The sequence below is a fragment of the Berghia stephanieae genome, chromosome 3 (assembly GCF_034508935.2).
Source record: "Berghia stephanieae isolate SIO BIC M18660-M18661 chromosome 3, UCSD_Bste_1.3, whole genome shotgun sequence".
NCBI classification, from domain to species: Eukaryota; Metazoa; Mollusca; class Gastropoda; order Nudibranchia; family Aeolidiidae; genus Berghia; species Berghia stephanieae.
Window position 1 is genome coordinate 50,223,691 of NC_088362.1, and position 21,463 is coordinate 50,245,153.

General features: G+C 34.5%; 1 protein-coding gene across 1 annotated transcript; it reads left to right on the forward strand.

Moving 5' to 3' along the window:
• Positions 1-1,283: 1,283 nt before the first annotated feature.
• On the forward strand, positions 1,284-19,554 carry LOC144967933 (uncharacterized). Its single transcript, XM_078905723.1, has 14 exons — positions 1,284-1,478; positions 2,337-3,177; positions 3,602-3,791; positions 4,523-4,721; positions 6,123-6,320; positions 7,730-7,857; positions 8,393-8,609; positions 9,312-9,668; positions 10,401-10,630; positions 11,211-11,334; positions 15,647-15,829; positions 16,824-16,883; positions 17,991-18,097; positions 19,198-19,554. Exons 2-14 carry the CDS (start codon positions 2,450-2,452, stop codon positions 19,360-19,362), a joined length of 2,886 nt encoding a protein of 961 aa, XP_078761849.1. The 5' UTR covers positions 1,284-1,478; positions 2,337-2,449; the 3' UTR covers positions 19,363-19,554.
• Positions 19,555-21,463: the final 1,909 nt, after the last annotated feature.

Sequence of the window (21,463 nt, forward strand, 5' to 3'; positions counted from 1 at the left end):
CGATCACAACACTCCCTGTGATCCTAAACAAAAACCTCACAACACTTGGACAAAGCATTAGTCTCATAACGGCAGGGGACCTTGAAAATCTGAGAACCCTAGCAGAGGACCGGCAATATTGGAGACACCTCACACAGGAAATACTGGAAACAGCCAAGGCGACCCGATCTTTCGGTCGAGACGCGAAAGGCATCTAAGTCAAGTAAGTCATAATAATAATAATAATAATAATAATAATAATAATAATAATAATAATAATAATAATAATAATAATAATAATAATAATAATAATAATAATATATAATAATAATAATAATAATAATAATAATAATAATAATAATAATAATAATAATAATAATAATAATAATAATAAAAAAGAAGAAGAAGAAGAAGAGAAGAAGAAGAAGAAAGAAGAAGAACAAGAAAAAAACATAAAGCTTAATAAAAATAATAATAAAATAATAATAATAATAATAATAATAATAATAATAATAATAATAATAATAATAATAATAATAATAATAATAATAATAAGAAGAAGAAGAAGAAGAAGAAGAAGAAGAAGAAGAAGAAGAAGAAGAAATAACATAATAGTTTAATAGTAGTAGTAGTAGTAGTAGTAGTAGTAGTAGTAGTAGTAGTAGTAGTCGTCGTCGTCGTCGTCGTAGTAGTAGTAGTAGTAGTAGTAGTAGTAGTAGTAGTAGTAGTAGTAGTAGTAGTAGTAGTAGTAGTAGTAGTAGTAGTAATAATAATAATAATAATAATAATAAAATAATAAGAAGAAGAAGAAGAAGAAGAAGAAGAAGAAGAAGAAGAAGAAGAAGAAGAAGAAGGAGGAGGAGGAGGAGGAGGAGGAGGAGGAGGAGGAGGAGGAGGAGGAGAAGTATAGCGTTGTCTCTGTCGGAAAAAAAAAAATGGCTATCGGACATTATTTCTCATTCCATATGTTAACTGTTGTTGTTGGCAAGGGATCCCTTGTAAAGCGCTAAACACGTTTAGTGGATATATATTTTTTATGCTCTGGCCCTGACAAAGGCTACATTTTTTTTAAAAACCCAAAAAACTCAAATACTGCTTATCGTACTTTTTCAATGATAATGCAACTTGAAGCCATCACTTAATTTGCAAAAAAAAAATTAAAGAGAGAAAAAGTCTTACTGATTATTGAGAAAAAAAAATATAATACAATAGGTTAGAAAAGAAAAGAAAAAAGGGTAAAAATAAAGAAAGACAGAAAAGAGCGGGTCTAGTGAATAAATACAACGAGAGAACCGCACGCCGTCACTCGCACTTGTCACAGATCGCTTGTTGTTGATACACAGTGGTGATGACTGACGAGGAACAAGATAGCTACTTTTTATTGACTTTCAGGAGCGGATAAACATGATATGAAGGTGCTGTGGTGTTAATTTTATAGCTTTTGGAAGATATGATTGATAGAGGCACAAATCATAGAATATGATATGCGTCATAAAAACGTAAGTTTTCGATTTCATTTGATTTTTGTGTGCGTTGTTTACGCTCCAACTTTAGTCACTTTGACTTTGACTTTAGTTTAGTCTTACTTGCACTTGCACAGTCTTGATCTTCTATACTCGTAGTCGTAGACTTGGCCAAGGCCTAATCAGAGATTTGTGATTTAAATACTTCATAGTCGAAATCCGTTTAATCTTTTCATTCAGAATGTCATAGATTCCGCTAGCTAAGTCTGATGGCAAATGCATCTGAGGGGTTGGGGATATTGCGCTAAACTTAAACAAACTCAAACTACGAGACACTTGTTGTTATTTATTGTTATTGTTATTCAAATTCATGCCACCCATATTTCAGCCCATGTCTGCTGTAACACGAGGAGTTCAGTTACATACATGTATGGTCAATATAGTATCTAAAATAAACTAAAAGTTTTCACTTTTTCTTTTTTAAAAGGGTTCGTTGCCTGAAGTCTTACACAATTCATTTTCGTATCATTCATTTTATTTTTATTTTTATAGGCCAGATGGAATTCGTCAGGAATCAGCTCATACTCATACTCATAATTACTCGTGAAATTATTTTAGAATATTGGTTATCATTAAAAGTAAAAGTAAGATACTCCACAATTATTTAACACTCAGGATGACAAATATCAAAGGTTAATACTTGTTCACATTTAAATACCAAACAAATGCATTTTCTTGCCTCGAAACATCTTATACTTTTATATTAAAAGAGAGGGGATCATTGTACCTGTCACAGGAAGTGCAACCAATTTGTCAAGTAATGTGTAATTATCATTGATATAAATATTTTTATTCACGATTTTGACAGATTATTAATTTTTTTATACTTCACAGAATTAAAGAGCTGCTTGCCAAGTAGCATGGTGCCATAGAACGAATCTCTAACACTAATCACTACTTCATATTGTACATAGTGTGTCCAACACAGCACACCATCAACAGTCACCATGGTTTCCAGGAGGTCAATATTCAACCTCAGACTAAAGACGCAAGTTATTCTCTTCCTTTTTCTTCTAGTCATCATCAGTGTGACCTTGCTGTACAGAGCCATCAGCTCACATGATGTGCCTAATCCACCCAATCTTTTCCCCACCATGGATAAAAGACCAATCAGATTCCAACCAAAACACATTCCAAATTTTAACGAAGATGCTTCCAACCAGCAGGATGATTTACCCCCCTTTTCCAATGATGAGCAATTATTGGAAAATGTTGAGAGTGGGTCCTTTCTTGCCAAAAATAACGAATTTATTTCTTTGAAAGATAGAGACTTACTCTCAGCCAATGGCAAAGAGGCTTTGTCCAATTATTTAACCACTTTATTCCCAACAAATTGGAAGAATGCTTTAGAAACAGATGAAGTAGCTTTTGAAATGAAATATTTGTTATTAGATTATGGGTTTGAGAGTAAGATGAGTTGTAAAGAAATTGACAATTTGCGTCTTGGCAACCCAATCTCATTTTCTTCAACCAAGTATATTGAATACGGCTATGAGGATGGACAAAGCAACGACTACAATAATTACTATGAAGGTTACCACAGAGCGATCAATTCCAACACGAGAGGCACATCTGATATGGCCATCAAAAGTCCAGCCAGTGACCAGAAAACGAAAATTGAATGTATGAAGCAGATCTATGACCCAGAGCTATGTGCTGACATGGGAAATTACAGGTTGGTATCTGGTGTTGGTTCAAATGTTTTTACTAATGGGTCTCACTTGCCTTGACGAAATGATGAGGTCTTCATCTTAAAATTTCTTTTGGCATCAGTAAGCCCACGGGAGAGGCTTTTAAATCACTTTTATCCAGTCTTATTAAAAACAAATGTCAAATATTCAGCAGAGATACTCTTGGTATAAAACAGCACTGTCTTTGTTTTAAAATCTACTAGAAGTGTCTAAAAAACATTACTAGAATGGTTTCTTAGTTGAACATATTGCTATCCAGGAGAAATATTCAAGAGATTTTTAGATGGCATTGTATGAATGTGATTAAGTAAATGTATCTCAATCTAAATCTTAATTAATAATCAAATGCTGGGTAATTCCTTTCTTTTTTTTTTTTCAAAATTTTCTGATTTAAATTTCTTTCTCCAGGTTTCTGCGTGAAGTGCTTTTCTTGAATGTCCTTCGTCATCCCAGCATCCCAACTTTGAAAGGTTACTGTCTACGTGGCAAAGCTATCACATCACGTCTTCAAAGCAAAGGCCTCATTCTGGTGACAGAGGTGGGAACACCCATTACACAGTCTCACATAAAAATGGCCTCTTGGACCAGGAAGTTGTCTGTAAGTCAACTCATGTTTCAGTTTGCCATAGAAGTAGAAAAGACATCCTGATAATTCAATTTTTAGTGCACAAATCCATAAGCAAATGGCAGTTTTCTTAACCAGGATAAAAAAAAAAAAGTAATTTCTGACCCCACTTTGCTTGATTAGTCCATTAAATTTGGTAGAAAATACTTTGTGATAGAATAGCGTCCTGACCAAAGGGGAGCAAGCAATTTGTAGATGTTCATTTAAGATTACAGGAACTGAGATAAAATCTTGCTCTCCATGGGTCAAAAGGATTTTTTGCCAAGAGTAAATTTTCAAGTTCGCACAAACATAGGATAGACTTAGTGTCTGCCAACTACCCAGCTGATTCTGTCAAATGGTGGTTTCCTCACAGAGGAGATATCTAAACCCTTGTGCAAATTAATCAAGACATCACTGTTTTAAGGCAAAAGTAGCAATAATGGGTGTTTTGAAGATGAAGGATGAATAGTATAGTCTTGTGGTCCTGAAATGTTTTCTAGCTGATATTTAGGTATGGAAATGTTCATTTTTTTTTTTCCTTTATTGAATAGGCCTTTTTTCTTATTGTTGTTTTAATAGAGAAGGTTAACATTTTAGTTCAAGCCCAAATATTCCTGTTAAGATACTATAAGAGTTTCAATCAATCTATTTTGCTTGATACATATGTATATTTATATACATTTATTTTTTACAATTGTGTGTTACTTCCAATCTGTTAATAGATGGCATTACAAATTGGTCGCCTGCTGCTGTACCTGGAGTCGAGTCCTTTGGGTAGTTTGAGATTCTCACGTCTGCAAATGAAAGATTTCATGCTTGTCAAGGAGTCAAAGGTCAAGCTGGCTGATTTTGATGACCTAAAACAAGGGGAGATAACTTGTTCTAGTGACAGCGACTGCGTACACCAAGAGAGTGGAAAAGGTACTGTTGTGTTACTTTTCTTATGTTATCTGGTCTGCCTTGAGCTTTTGATAGGACGGAAACAGTCGGGTGTTTTTGTTGGATTTGTTGTTTTTAAAAGAACTATTTGAATCATCTTTTTGTTCTATCTTTGGCAGGATCCTGTGTCTGTCTGGGTAGGTTTTTATGTTGGCTCAGACTTGACTCTCTATTATGCTCTGTTTTAACTATGTAATTTTCTTTGTCTCACTATTTCATAGGTAAATAAAAATTCAAATAATTTCTAAATCCTTTACCATTTAACTATCTCATCTTCATCTTCCCTTTTCCTTGTACTTATGAGACCTGAACTTAACAGAAAGGCTATTAATCATCTAAAAACAAAAGTCATTTATTGGTGGAATGCGTTTTACACTTAAGCAGGTCACTTTCATTTGGATTTGACAATACACACAATAATTCTCTGTTATAATTACGAGTGCCCTTTTGTCATGTCTCATACATTGAATTTCTCTTTTGGTGTGAAACTTGTGCCTGCCCCTGTGTGAGATTGGATAGCTTAATAAAAGCAGGACACTGGAATAGATTGCTGCTTTAAACCCCCATCACCGCCGCGAAAAGTTTTTATTCTCTATTGTCTTCTGGCACTTTTCTACTCACTTCATCTCTTGTTGTTACCAACATAAGTGCTTGCACCACTCACTTTTCTGCTTTAATCTACTGTTGTTCTTAAACTAATCTGTATTGTCTCTGTCTTTTTTAAAATAACAGTGACCCAAGAATGTTGCAGACCGACTAGGTACTCTGAATCTTTTTTTGTGTGTGTTGGTACCATCTTACTTTTCATAAGCATTATTATAAGGGCCTTAAAGTATTGCATTCTCCATTGAACTTATAGAACTAAAACCTAAAATGAGCTGATATTAAAACAAGATGACAATACAATTTCCCGTGCAGTGTATTGTGTGATAAAACCTATTGATTATTTTCCATCAAGAGGGACTGAAGAGTATTCTTGTACACAAAAGGATGATAGAAAATCTTTGTGAATACGTGTCATCAGGGTATCCATACCATGGTTACTGTCATTATCAGACACCATTTTGTTTATTAAAGATTATTTTTTCTTTGTTAATCTCTGTTAGATATTCAATTGCTTATGTTTTAGTTTATTTTTATGCTTTAGATTTATAATTTTTGTTTAATCTTCTCAAATATTTATTTTGTTCTCAGCAAAGATCTGTTCTGATTTTTGTCTCAGACAAGGAGGCAACTAAAGTAAAATTCTTCATAATCTACATCTTTTCTTCGTTCTATGTAATTCATATCATATTTTTGCAATAATGAAATGACTCAGGAATGTGATGATCGCTGTTGAATTCATAAAATCAAATACTTCATACTTTTTTTCTTCCATCCCAGGAGTGACTTGTACTAGTGGTCTGTGTGTTGGCTACAATGCCCTGTCCAACCTTGACCTCACAGCCAAGGTCATCCTGCTGCCAATCCTCTACAATCCTCAGGGCAGCGAGGCAAACGCCCTGGTTGAAAGTCTTCAAAAGACAGATATCACTCCCCTCAAACTGGTGTCCACCCTTAGGGCTTTGTACAACGAAGCTCGTAAGTCAGTCCATGTCAGCGTTGTTTTTATTTAGTTGTTGTGCTTAGTTGGTAGTAGTCCTTCAGTGCCATTAGACCCTTGGAAACAGAATTTATCCTAGTTTCCATTGTGTGAAAATTGCAATAACAATTGCTTGCAGCCATTTGGATAGGACACTTGACTAGTGTAAAGTACTTTCCACTACCAAATCACTGCTTGGTGGACTGGGGAGGTCAGAAAAAAAAAGATCTTGATTTATCCCAGAATCGATATCGGTTCCTTTGCTTGTGAAGCAAGTGCTCTACCATCTGAGCTATTGCGAGCCCCAATGTCGGTTGGTGGTTGCTATTTTTTAAAAAAATCTTCATTGTATTCCAGTATGTTTTTTTGGGTTTAAAAAAAAAAATGTAATTATTTGCATATTTAATACATTCAATTATTCATATATTCCGATGCCTGATTCACTCACAGATATAACCTTATTAAGGAGATGGGTCACATATAAAATATAAATGTTATTTATACATTAGGATGGATTGTCAAAGACCTTTTTCTTTTCAGTCAGGATTGAACTTTTGAAGAGAGAAAAAACTCGGGCACGGCTAAAGCTGAAACTTTTTTTTAGAGGAGAAAGCCCAGTTGAACAATAATAAGTGTTTCAGTTCTTAACTTCTTACACTCAGAAAGGGGCTGAACCACTCCTGGGTTATGACTCCTAGATTTATTTCGACTTTTACATTTTTATTAGTTGGTACTAGGGCTCAAAATTGGAATAGTTTTACAATTGTTTTCATTTCTAATGTGATTGTATGTATGAGTTTGAATCACTTTTATCTATTACGTCACTATGACATCACTTATTCTTTACATTTGGGTTTTGATTGATCGATAATGAATTAGTAGCAACTCTAAAAATGCCTGGAGGCTGGTGGGAATTATTGTTAGGGCCTTTTCTCTTCCCCGAAATCTCTCTATGTGGTTTTCTATCCTTGTCCTGGGCGATATGGTTTCACCCAGACTTTGGCTGGTGTTCTTTGCTTTGAGGGAGAGAGTTGGATGTGAATGGCTGTTTTTCTGTGAGAGATGATGTGTTTTATTTAGCCTGTAAATCATCTCTTTGATTGAGTATGTTTCCAAAATTATCTGATTGTCTCCCTTTCTTTTCAAATAGGGCATAGGGATAGTTTACTGTTGGGATCTATTTTTGTAAACTTTTCCTTTTTGTTTTTCTCTTTTCAATGGCACCTGCGACCCAAGAGTGTTGCAGTTAATGATTTCTTAATCGCCACTATCATATCTCTATTGTACTGAACCAACTTGCTTTTCTTTGCCCTGACCATAAAGTCTTTATAAGTGCTGTCAAACTTCTAAAACTTAAATTTCTATAAATAGCTTAATGTAAAAATGAACCATTCTATTTTGCTTTCAGCACTAGACCGAGCCCACTCTCCTCAGAGACGAAATAATAACATTATTGCCAGAGACACCCGAGGCCAACAAGTTGTAGACCGAATGGCTGTCAGACAGGAAGATAACCAAGCATTCACTGTAGCAAAGGTAAAACTTGTGGCATGGTAACGCTATTTGTTTCTGCATGAATTTTTCAAATTACATTTTTTTTTCTTTTACATTATAATCAAATCTCCCATTAGATTGATGAAAATTGTCTACGTTCTCTTCCTTTAGCTTTTTGTACAGTATGCGTTTCCACATTTACTTGTCAACAATTATTTTGCTTTAAAAATTCCTATCTCTGAGAAAATTAAAGCCTTCTGAAATTCATCACTCACACAAACACTTCCAATAACTTAGTGATTTCCAAAATTATTTGTAGGATTTGGTGTTCCAGTTTTTGATAAGCAATCTTGCTTTTTCCGTTGTATCATGGTTTTTGGAATGGCAAATTCTATTAGATGTCTTGAATAGACACTTTTACTTTACGAAATAGAAAATTCGATCAAAACCACCTGCCAGGAGAATAGATGAAACAATTTTTAAAAATCCATTGCTTGAGCATAACAAGTCTGTGAAAATGCTTAATGTAAATTTATTTACATCTGGTCTAAAATATTTATTTTGAAATTTAACTCAGGGAGGCCAATCGCTGTTGGTTGATGACGTCCTGACACGGTTCATTCGGTACAATAGGAAGAACTTTGCTGGTATATATGATTACCCTTGTGCAGGCTCAAGAGTAACTTGGGGCTGTGTATTCACTGTCACAAGTCTGAAGCAAGCAGCTACGTATTGCTACAAGGACCCAGCATGTCAAAGTTTTGTGGTTTTCACAACTTTGCCTGAGACAGAGAGTAAGTACCAAATTAGAAAAGTATGGACCAAAACTGAATATATCAACATAAAAAAAAAAAGAGCAATAAACATCAGCGTCCCATTTATTTCCATTTCACGTACTACTAGTCACCGGTTAGCATCTTTTTTGGATAACAATCAGAATAATTTAAACTGTGAATAAGCAGTTCTCCTCCCACCTTTTCATTAACAATGAGGCTATGTGGTCTAGTGGTATGGCTGATATCTTCGGACCAAAAGGTGAAGGATTCAGGACCCACTCTGAGTGGTGCATAGTTGGGTCTTTGGAAAAGGCTCTTTACTCACATTCTTTCACTTGTACAGAGGTGTCAAATGAGTACCTGGCATTAACAGCTTTATCTCTATTAGAAAAAAAATTGTAACATTGCCTAACAGGCATCATTTTTTTGTCCTATATGTTGAGTGTTGCTGATGGCTTGGGGCCCCTTGTAAAACACTTTGAGCATTGTTTACTGGACATTGCGCTATATAAATGCTCAAATTTAATTAAATTTAATTTAACTGCAAAAAATGAGTTGCTCCAATCTTAAGAATATCAAGCAAATATTATTACTGTCCATTTAGGACAGGATAGATATTCTCAGTCACCCTCTGGGTAAAGGACGGCTACTCTGTTGTTTTCTGCTGTACTATACTACCCTGTTATGACTAATTAATTTGTCTACTCTTGCCTCCACTAGCATTGATGACCATAGTGTTGAAGAATGCCACCAATGACCACCCTACCCCATCCAGTGGCACCACTCTTTTCATCCAGATTGAACCGGCAGTTGATGATGCTGTACCAGCAGTGGTAGAGGGCAACGGGGTGGATCTGGCAGAGAGGTCCCGAAGGGACAGTGATGCGCCTTTATCCATAGATGGAGATAACAATGAGGATGAGGATGACATGGACATGGATGAAGATGACGAGGAGGATGAGGCAGATGCAAACATCTCAGCAGAAATTCGTGAATGTATGGACATGACATTGCAGACATATGAATCGGCGAGATTCAGTCGTGAAAAACGTCTAATGGCCCATTTGGGATTGAAAGGTTGGTTTTCAAATATTAAGTTAAGATAAGATATACTTAATTCATCCTTGTGTGGAAATTATAATTCTGTATCACAACACAATTCGATAATATATAAAAGAAATATCAAATGTTAATAAATTAAATAAAAATTAGCAAAGAATAATAAAAGCCTTAAAAAGTACAGTGGAACAACAAGCGAATATATTATGGTGACTATGTGACTATGTGTTGATTATACATATAATAAAATTCTTGTCCAATATAAATAAATAATCAAAGGATTATGTACTTTATAAACTTGTAAAGGTTAAATTATATTAAACTTAAAAGTACAGAGGGATATAACATTTTTAAAAATCATGTTATTGCGATAACTTAAATATTTCATCTTATTCTTTTCATGGATGAAATTAGCGAGACTGAATTCATTCGAATCAAGTCTTTTCCCCAGTATTTAGTTAATACTGTAAACATTATAATTTTCACAACAAAGGGGCAGCGAATTCTTATTTGATAATGGTAAATTATTCAGGAGTAAATTTGACCCCATTTTGTGAAGTGTGTTTTTAAATAATAATTTCCCCAGCACACCCTGTAACTCATTTGGCAAATTACCCCGTCTCACCAGCAAACCAACTTGGTATTCTTTATCAACTTTTTGATTCAAATAGTAGCTATGGATTTCTATTTTATAGCTAAAATGTTCGTGAAACAAATATCACTCTCCCTTCTCCTCTTCTACCGTCACAGGTGTTAGAGAACAGGCATGGCGTATTTCAGCCTTCAACCAGGACCTTGGAGGATTTTCTCACATCCACCGAGTGGAGGGAGGAGGTGGAAGGCTTCTGACAGAACTTGTCAAACGTAGAATCACGGATAAAGACCAGGTTGCCACAAAGGCTACATTCATGGCTGAGGACGGTCCTCAGGCGTATCATGTGGCCTATGCTTGGGTTTATCATATGGACAGAATTCTTGGGGTAGGTAGCTTTTGGTTTTTATTTTTATCTGTTCTGTAATAATTAGACAATGTTATGACATTGCCTGTACTGAATTAATGGGATTTGAAACCTTGGCCTCCTTTTATTAATGTATAGACTCTGGCCCATAGTCTGGTATAAGAGAAGAATAGTAAAACCTTATAGAGAGGGACATCAGATTTTGGGGAAGAGAAAAGATGTTAACAATAATTCCCACCAACCTCCAGACAATTTTAGAATTGCCGTAAATCCTTTAAGAACCCAAATGTAAGGAAGAAGCGATCTCATAATGGCGTAATAGATAAAAGTGAACTAAAAAATAAACACATACACACATCTATTGTTTTCTTTTATCTCTTGTCTCTTGTCAGGTCTTTTAGAGCAGTAAGGTTTTTACGTATCAGCTAAAAAAAAAGGTAATAAATTGTTGAAACTAAATGGATCCTGAATAAAATAATTTCAAAGGCTAATATACTCATTTTTCATTAGAAATGTTTTAAACTCTCTTTCTCAATTCGTAATACTCTGTTTGTCTCATAAGAATTTTGTCATGGTTATATAATATGTTTTGCATCCCCAGCTTTACCACACGCCTCCGTGTGTATGGAAATATTTGACAGCCTCAGTGGTTGATAAACTTCACACCAGTTTTAGTTGGGAGGAAACGTTTCGGCCCCTTATCCAGACAGATGGAACACTCACAGGTAGGATGAAAGTTTTATTATATGTGATCTATTTTTAAAAAAAGTCTATTAGAGAAGGTTCCATTCGGATAATTGCATAAACTCATAACAGTCAAGCCGCTAATTTGAAATAGGGCCGTTACAGAAATTGTTTGAATTAAGCTGCGCTTCAAATAACAGTCTTAGCGGATTGCTTTTAAAATGGGAACAAAATATCAAGACTCTCCACATATTTATGATAGTAACTATAGTTGAATTATTAACAGTGAAGTAATAGTAGAAACATGTAATAAGTGATAAACAGTGTCCTTTCAGTTTCTTATTTAGATTTTGCCTTCCATTAACAAAAAATATGATATTGTTGCTGTGATGACAGATGTAAAGAAAATGAATGACCATTTATTGACCACACATTTAAAGTAGAGCATTTTATATAGCGCAATATCCACTAAACGTGTTCAAAGCGCTTTACAAAGGGTCCCTGGCCAACAGCAACACGTAACATATAGAACGAGACATGACGTCTGCTAGGCATTATTACATTTTTTCTGACAGAGACAACGCCGGTAATGGTCAGGTACTCATTTTACACCTGAGTACGGTGAGAGAATGTGAGTAAAGAGCCTTTTCCAAGGACTCAACTATGCGCCGAGCAAGGCTCGAATCCAGGACCTTCCGAAAGCGAGTGTCATACCACAAGACCACATGGACCTTTCATTACACTGATGACTCTTGGACATCCATATTTTGAGCTTACCTCAAAACGACACATTTTCAGGGTCATTTAAATTTTAAAAATGGGGATGGGGGAATGCTTATTGAAGCCCTAAATTTCCAATTAACTGGCGTGCATTCTGATTAACCCGCATAATTATTTAGAAAAATTCACGCACAGATTGTTCCAATTAACCAGCTGTGCCTATCAAGCAGCGTTCCAATTACTGGCTTCTAATGTATAAGTAAAGCAATATTTTAAGCAGTTTTAGTTAATATGGTATTGAATCATGTGAAAAAGTTGGAGCCATGACTAATATGAACTAGTGCGCTAAAATAACAACAAAGGAATAAATGACCCAGAGAGATACCAGTAGATTGATATCAGATGAATTAATTTATAAGTTTATTAGATACAAACTAAGCAATTGTGTGTGTTGTCAAATTTTTAACATTCCTCTAGCTAATATTGATAGTCGCCTTTACTCTTTTTATTCTATCAAACATATTTTGCTTTTGGAACATTGCTGTGGTATTGAGAGGTTTAAGACCTTTAAAGGAGGACTATATACTTTCTCTATCAAGAAAGGACCTTAACCTTCATACATTTTTGCCCGTTTTAAAAAAGGAAGTTTAATGTGCATTGACTCTTGTGCAGATATTTGCAGGTCTGATAACTGAACAAAATTATGGACAAGAGTTGCTTGCAGAGTATTTAACAACAAGAGATGAAGTGAATAGGAAAGTGCCAGAAGACAATAGGTGGATAGCTCATACGGTAGAGTCACGCTCTCCCCGGCCAGGCGGAGTTGTACCAGTAAGGTCGCAGGTTCAAACCCCCATCACCGCCGCGAGAAAAGTTTTTTATTCTCTATTGTCTTCTGGCACTTTCATACTCACTTCATCTCTTGTTGTTATCAACATAAGTACCTGCTCCACTCATTTTTCTGAATTAAACAATTCCAGAGTATTTCCATTGTAATAATGAGCCCATAACAATTAGGGTTATCTCACCTGCAACTAAGTCCTTGTTGGCATTGACGTCAATACAGTAAATTAGCTAATAGGTCACTGATACATCCATTGTCCGTACTAGACATTGATTATTTTTTTCTAGCCTATTTGAAATTAGTTAAAGTTCTTAGTTCTTACTGATCAACTCAAAATTCCAAAGTTCCATTTTTCCTATTGATATTAAAATTTAATAGTACCTATTAGACCCGCACGCGAGCCTACAAAAAATATAAGTCAAGTAAGTCATATAAGTATGACTAAGTAAGTGAAGAAGAGAGGTATTTACTTTATTAGTATTTTCAAAATTTGATACTACGATGTGAGGTTTGAAAATTGCTTATTTTGAGTTAAATCAATATAAACGCTTGATGCGCAATGTTAACTGACCATAACAAATCTTGATATAATTTAAATTTAAAAAATATTTTTTAGACGACTTTTGTTATGTTTTATTACTAAAATGCTTCTCAAATATGTTAACCGCAATACTAAGGGGAACAACTCCATATCCTGGTACATATTTTTAAAAAATAATGATTAAAGGGAAATAACTTGTAATTTTGTTATGTGTGGTTTTCATAAAAAAGGGGGCTAATTCAAGTATTAAATTGTTGCTTGATCTGCGTCATGGTGCTAGTCCATTTTATTTGGGTAATTTAGAATTATTATTTTGCGTAAGTTCGATGTATTTAAATTAATTTTTCTTTTCCTTTTCTTTTTTTTTTTTTTTTAATTCTGTTGGGAGAAAGGGAGAGAGAGAGAGAAGGGGGGGGGGGGGGGGGGGGGGGGGGGGGGGGGGGTTTAAAAGCATTTGCACATACAAATATTGAATTGAAAGAAGAACCTCATATAACGCAAGAATCAAGCATTTTGTTTTTACGTCTTTATTTTCCTGTTAGTTCCACATCATTTAGCGTGATTCTCTGAGTCACTCACTCCGTCACTTACATTGAATCATGGGTGGGGTCTCTTAACTTTCCATGGTGGGCATGGAGATGACTTTTGCTGTCTTCTTTTTTGTCCTACATCTGATGTTCTTTTCTGGGTAGCTTTCTGTATTTGAATTGGAATGGGATTATTTGTTTTTACTCTGGCCCAAGCTGGAGTCCTGATGAATAGTATTAGATTTGGGAGATGATATTTTTTTCCCATAGTAAATCATCTTCCTTTTATGCACTTTTATAGTTTTTGTTTTTTAAAATTTTTTATCTATTATTTTAAAATCATTGTACTCTGTCCTGGATACATTTAAATTAAAGAAATGTTTAAATTCTACGTCCCAGCCAGAAATCTGAGATTTAAAAAAAAAGAAAGGGTCCTTCAGAGCCATTCAGCCCATGGAGCCGGAGTTTATCTGGGTTTCTATAGTGTGAACGGACAATAGCAATTGCTTACTACCCTTTAGATAGGACACTAGTCTATCACAAAGTCATTTCTGCCAGATCTAACAGACTCTGCTAACCAATCACTGCTGGGTGGACAGGGGTTTCAGAAAAAAAATCTCAACTGCACCCAGTATCGATCTCGGTCCCTTTGATTATGAAGCGAGTGCTCTACCAACTGAGCTATCTGATATAATCTGTCTGATAATCACATTCTTGTGAAGCCAAAAACTTGTGCTTGTGCCAGGATGAGACTTAGGTGACCTCAAGTTAAGTACATTGATTGTGCTTAGAATCTACATCTGTTCCCTGTTTGAATCATTCCCAGTTGTCTTACTTTTTAAAATTTGGATTTACTTTTTAAGGAGTGGTTTGATTGTGAACCTATAATATTTTGATTATGTTTTTCTAGCTTTTACTGGCTCTGAAATGAAAAGTGTTGCAAAGCACCATAAAACCATTGAAATCAAACAAACTTAGATTTAACCATTCATTCATTTATTCATCCATCCATCCATCCAGCCGTCAATTGATTCATCCAGCTATCCATTCATTCTTCCTTCCATTCATCCATCTATCCAACCATCAGTCCATCAATCCATCCATCCATTCATACATTCATCCATCCATTCATTTATTCAACCCCGCTATCCATTCATCAATACATTCCTTCATTCATACACCATCTATTCATCCACTCAGCCATCCATTCATCTATCCATTCATACATCCATCCATCCATTCATTCATTCATCCATCCAGCCAGCCATCAATACATCCATCCATCCATCCATCCACCCACTCAGCCATCAATACATACATCCATCCATTCATTCATCCATCCAGCCAGCCATCAATTCATCCATCCATCCACCCACCCAGCCATCAATACATCCATCCATCCATACATCCATCCATCCAGCCAGCCACCAATACATCAATCTAACCTTCACGTTTCATTTATTTTCCCAGCATGTACTTTACTTACTTATCACGTCCCTTCACCACAAAAGGAGCACAAGCAACAAATCCTCTTGGTCTTATCTCACTCAATCCCATCCTCTCAGTATTTTTCTCCCGGATTTGTCCTGCCTAACTATTAAATAAAGTAACTCACAAAGTGTGATCATATTGAAAAGAATATTTAATGAAGAGTTTGAAACTTATCCATTCCTTTCATTCACCCCACCACTTCCACCCTTCATCCTCCCATTTCTATGCAGGCATCCTCCTGGCCCCACAGCCCAAAGTGATGAGTCTAAGCAAGCTGACAGTAATACCCCTTTCCCAGATGATACAGGAAGTGACTCCCTTTACACGACCTCAGAAGCTACAGCTGGAATACGTCATGCTCTGGTGGCTTGGAGGCATGAACAAGGCGGACAATGAACATCTTGGATATAAAGGTGCGACTCATTTGATGATTTGTCACAGAGTTCTTGTTTTTTTCTTAGTTGTGTTTAGTGGCATTGATGTGAATGATGATGACAATGATGATTATAATAATAATTGGAAAAGGTTGATGATTATTAGATTTCAGATTTTTTAAAAAGAGAAGTAATTATGTTAAAGAGAATAACAGGAGAGAAATGGCTGAAGTATTTATCAAAACAAAACTTTAGAACTCTAACAACATTCAGTTGTCTTATATTTCATGTCACATAAAAACTCATTCGGTCAAGTTTTACTTTTCTTCCCCAATACAAAATTTAAATGCAAATAAATTGGTAATGTAAAATTGGAATTTAAAGACATAAGAAGTTTTACTTTTCTTCCCCAATACAAAATTTAAATGCAAATAAATTGGTAATGTAAAATTGGAATTTAAAGACATAAGATATCAATATTAAACAGCTAGCCACATGATTTGATCCAAGGCAGTAATGAAGAAAGTGGAAAATCAAATGGGTTTTTATTTTAAACAACTAAATGATAACAGTTATACATTAATAATTGGCATAAAACAGGTGGAAGAAGTAAGGCATAACAAAATGGAAGAAAAAGACTTTAATATTGTATAATGTTTATGACAATACATTTGGACCTTCCACTCATTCTCTGGTCTTTTAGTGGCAATTCTCCCTAATAAAATAAGTATACAAAAATAAAGGAAAATATTTAACCTTACTTAAAGATGAAACAAAGAGAACCGTTTTTGATAATAGCCGTTGTTAATGTCAGCAACTTTAATATTGAGCAAGAAATTAAAACTCTGTTGTACCGGAGATGACGCATGGAGTGTTTAAGTCTGTTTTGGGGATCAAATAAACCGTTTTATTTTATGATTAAAAAACAACAATCAAACAAATGTTTTTTGTAGTTTTTTGTTTTGTTTATTAATTTGTCAATTTATTTATTTATTTACTTATTTTTGGCTTTATCGTCATTTCCAATTCCCAGGTCATCTAATCCACTTCCACGCAGACAAGGCATTTGTCAATACAACCGTCAACTTATCAGGTAACATTTCTTAGTAGTAATTCATCCATTCATTCATTATCACAATCCTGCCATAGGTTTGGTCCACTTTCTAGCCATCAATAGTTTTATCTTCATCAAAACCGTAACCTGACCTCTCACTTGCTGTGTCTTCTATCCCCCTTTATTTGTTTTCCAAGTTGCTTTTTGTCTTTGTCTTGGAATGGGATTACTTGGTTTGTCGTACCCCTGGCCAGAGTCCTTGAAACAGTCAAATGTATTGACATAGTTTTAGGTATTTTTTTCCCTTATAAATGATCTCTCTGCTATGTACTGATATGTTTTTTATTTTGAATATATAATGGTTTGTAAACATTTGAGTATATTCCTCTTAGTGGGATCCTGTGCTTGTGTCTGGATGGGACACTTAGGTGATTTCAAACTAAGCACTGATAGTGTGCTATGTACTGATATGTTTTTTATTTTGAATATATAATGGTTTGTAAACATTTGAGTATATTCCTCTTAGTGGGATCCTGTGCTTGTGTCTGGATGGGACACTTAGGTGATTTCAAACTAAGCACTGATAGTGTGCTCTTGAATCTACATCTGTTCTTTATTTTAGTCAATCCTCCATGTCTTACTTTTTCTCTTGTGCTTTCAATGGTAAATCCCGAATATTTGACTATCCGATTTTCTTCCTTTTTAATGGCACTGAAATGACCTAAATGTGAAGAAAGCCTGTAAAACCCTTAAATATAAACAAACAATTACCATAACACTCATGACCTTTTGACAAACTGCCTCTGTCTGGTATAAGTATGAGTGAACCTGAGACTGTTAAATGAAAAAGACCTACCAAAGTTTTTCACTTTAGAAAAATCTACCCTCATACTTCTTTCTCAATAGAATTATATTTAGTTCAATTCAAATTTCATACTTTGGACATAAAATTATTATTATTCTCATTCGCTAACATATCAATAAGTGTAAAGTCTCCACGTGTCCACTTCCTCTTCCGGTAGTCACTCCATAAAGACATTTTCCATAAATTCCATTTTCAGCATATGGGATCAGAAAAGAAAGTTTTATTATCTTCTTGTGACCCAATTTAATAAGATGATATCATATTAATGTGTCATTTTCCAGATTATTTAAACCACTGCCAGTTCCCCAATGTTGCCTACAAAGCTCTAATGTGTTTCCGATGCAAGTTCGATACGGTTGGCACTAGCATCTGTCATTTTGCCGAGGAGGTAAGAAGATATTAAATATGTTATTCGGTACTAGTTTAAATTACCTCCAATCACATGAACTGCTTACTTATATCAGAACAGAAATTTAGCCCTGATTTTCATATTTATGGCTATAAACTCGTTTTCCAGCACCTAGTTCACTCTGACATAAAACAGATTTGAGACATTGGGTCATACATATTTATGGGAAGTTTCCACAATGCCCTGGCTGTGTCATCCTGTAAATGATAGTTTCTGTTTCCCGCTCCCTCCTGATATACGTATGAAAGTGAATAATTGGAGAGGAGGTGCAAACTCAAGAAAGTTATGAATGATACATGGCGAGACAAAACAATATGACAAATATAATAAATAAAATAAGATGAAAACTAAAACGGGGATTAAAAAAAAAAACCCCAAAAAAACAAGACCCAAACAATTTGGTCTTCGTTTACAAGGGATTTAACTTCAGACCTTCATTGCTGTTTAGATGTAAATCGATACATGGTTATTAGCTGCAATGAATTATGTGTCAATTATAATACAAATAATAGACGTCTTGATACGAGCGGTACTGTAGAAAAAACATTTTGGTTACCTGCTTGAGGAATAAAAACCTGGAAAATTGTGTATGAAACAGTGCCAGACAAAGCAGTAAGAAAAAAAACTATCCCAAAAAAAAAAAATCAACCTGCTTTGACTGAAGATGGAACTCTGACCTCCTGAGGTCAGGCGTGCTAACATTACACCATAGAGGTAACCTGATAGTTGGGATGATTTGATGCCTATATTCTTCACAAGGGTACACATTTCTACTGTGAACCTTCCTCTGCATCACAAAACACAAACAGTGGACAAAGACATTAGAATTGTAAGATAAAGATCTGGAAAACTGTGAATGAATTAGCGCCAGACAAAACAGAGAGAAAAATACACAATTTTCCAGATGTGTATCGTACACCAGTGCCTGCTCCATAATTTGTCACTTTGGATAAAGTTAAACATTGTAAAAGGAATTATTGCAGTTAACCCCTAGAAATATGCCCATACTAATGTTTATGTTATTTACTAAGTTTGATGTTTTTTTAGTTAATTATTTTCGTGGTTTTTTTTTCATTCAGGCATCCAACCGTGTTCAAGCTATGTTTGAGGATGAGGTGGAATTGGACTTTCATCAGAACACAGCGTCCAAGCTAAATGCTTACATAAACCAAGTGGCCAGCACAATTCTGTTCAAAGTGGATTCTTGTATCAAGAAGTTTGGAAGGGAGAAAGTTTTGTATTAATGATATTGGGGAATGTGAGAAATGGAGAAGAGGGTTGTGGGGGAGTAGAAGAACATTTGAGAAAGAGAGAGAGAGAGAGAGAGAGAGAGAGAGAGAGAGAGAGAGAGAGAGAGAGAGAGAGAGAGAGAGAGAGAGAGAGAGAGAGAGAGAGAGAGAGAGAGAGAGAGAGAGAGAGAGAGAGAGAGAGAGAGAGGAAGGAGAGAGAGAGAGAGAGTTAACATAACACTGTCACTGATTTGCCTTTCATTCTGTCTGGCCATTAATTGTGAGTTTTTATATTGGGTTTCTTTTTACCCCTTTTGATAGTTAAGTAGCTTGAATTTCATGGTTTTCTCATCTTTCAATTCCAACAGGTTTGTTAATCTTTTATTGTTGTTCTATTTAGAATCCAGGATCATTCAGGAGCATTTCTTTAGATTGCTGGATGTGTTGTCCAACCTTCAACACATTTTTACCCACATTGGGTTTTGTGATGACTTTTGCTCACTGCTGCATTGATTTTATTTATCCGTTTTCTTAGAGACCTGAATATTGTCGAACTTGTCAAGCTTTTCATTTTCTGCATTTGATATTTATATATTATTTATTGATAATCTTAAATATTTGAAATTACATTTTCAATATTTTTTCTCTTTGCTTACATTTTGATTTGTTTTCGTTTTTAAAAATTTTGTATTCAATTTATTTCATGAACAAATCACCAGTTTTTTGCCTCAAAACTTAGGATTAAAAAAATAAAAGACTTTTCCTCATGTTTCAAGTCATCTTAATTTGTTGATATATGAATTAAAGCTTTAACCCTGAGGAAAAGTCTTAAATATGACTTAAATGAAATCTCAAGTTTAAAAGATTTTAGAGAGGTTATCTTAATCTATCAATAAATGAAGAAAATGTTTTCTACAACAGAAACTAAACAGCAAAGTTTTAATTTGTATTATCCTCTTTCGCGACTTAACAACTTTGTTGCTTTTTTTATATTCCATTTTCCTCCTCATATTTGTCTTTGTTACATTATCAATAATGAAAAAAAAAATTTTCTGATGCCTTGAATTTCTTTACATTTTTCTCGCTTTCCAGATTTTATTTAATAATCATATATGTACCCAGGGCCAACCATGGACCTACATCTAGCCCTACCATCATATCAAAATGAAAGCAGTAAGAATATTTTATATATAATTTCATTTGTTATACCCTTGTCGTATGGGAAAACCCTTTTACTCTTTGTAAAATCATTGTTCATATCTGCAAGAATCCAGTTTATATTTTGTTAATTACATCGTAAAGAGAATTAAGCAATGGTGAGGTCATTGGCGCACAACAAATAATTTGACATGCACTGATAACCTAATAATCTAATAATCAAAAATTCAAATTTACAAGTCTCTATTTCAGTTAAAACAGAACAAATAACTAGACAAACAAACAAATATTTTAAAGTATATATATATATATATATATATATATATATATATATATATATATATATATATATATATATATATATATATATATTTAATCAGTAATAATAATATTGAATTTATTGTTTGAAATTGTTATTATTGATTGGAATTATGAATTCTTTCTCAATATATACTCCAAGGTTGCGATTAGCTGGGAGCCTAATTGGAATTCAAAATTCAAGAGTGCAAAAATCCTATAATTTTCAACCCTTAGAAAAATTTGTCTTTCAGGCATTTTTCATCGGAGAGACTGAAATAACCTAAGTATGCAGTACTGCAGAGTGAGTAGTTTTGGTTAAGAATCTTCCATCAATGAAAACATAAAATGTGGAAAGCAAGGTTGAATCTGGGCTCATCAAATGTTCGTATGTGTAAGGCCTTTTCAACCCAGCCATCTTATCCCCCACACTTCCTATTATTTATTACTTCATAAACAGTCTTTTTATATTACGGAAAGTGAGCTTTCATATAGTGAAATATGCATAAATGCACAAAATAATTTGTAAAAGAAATAAAACTGGAAAATTATCAAATCACTCTGTTCTCATGTATGTGAGCTTATGGAAATTTTGTTCCAACGCAAGAGTCGAATTTACCTGTTGGAAAAATTGGTAGCTTTTCATGGGTTGTGATCTTAT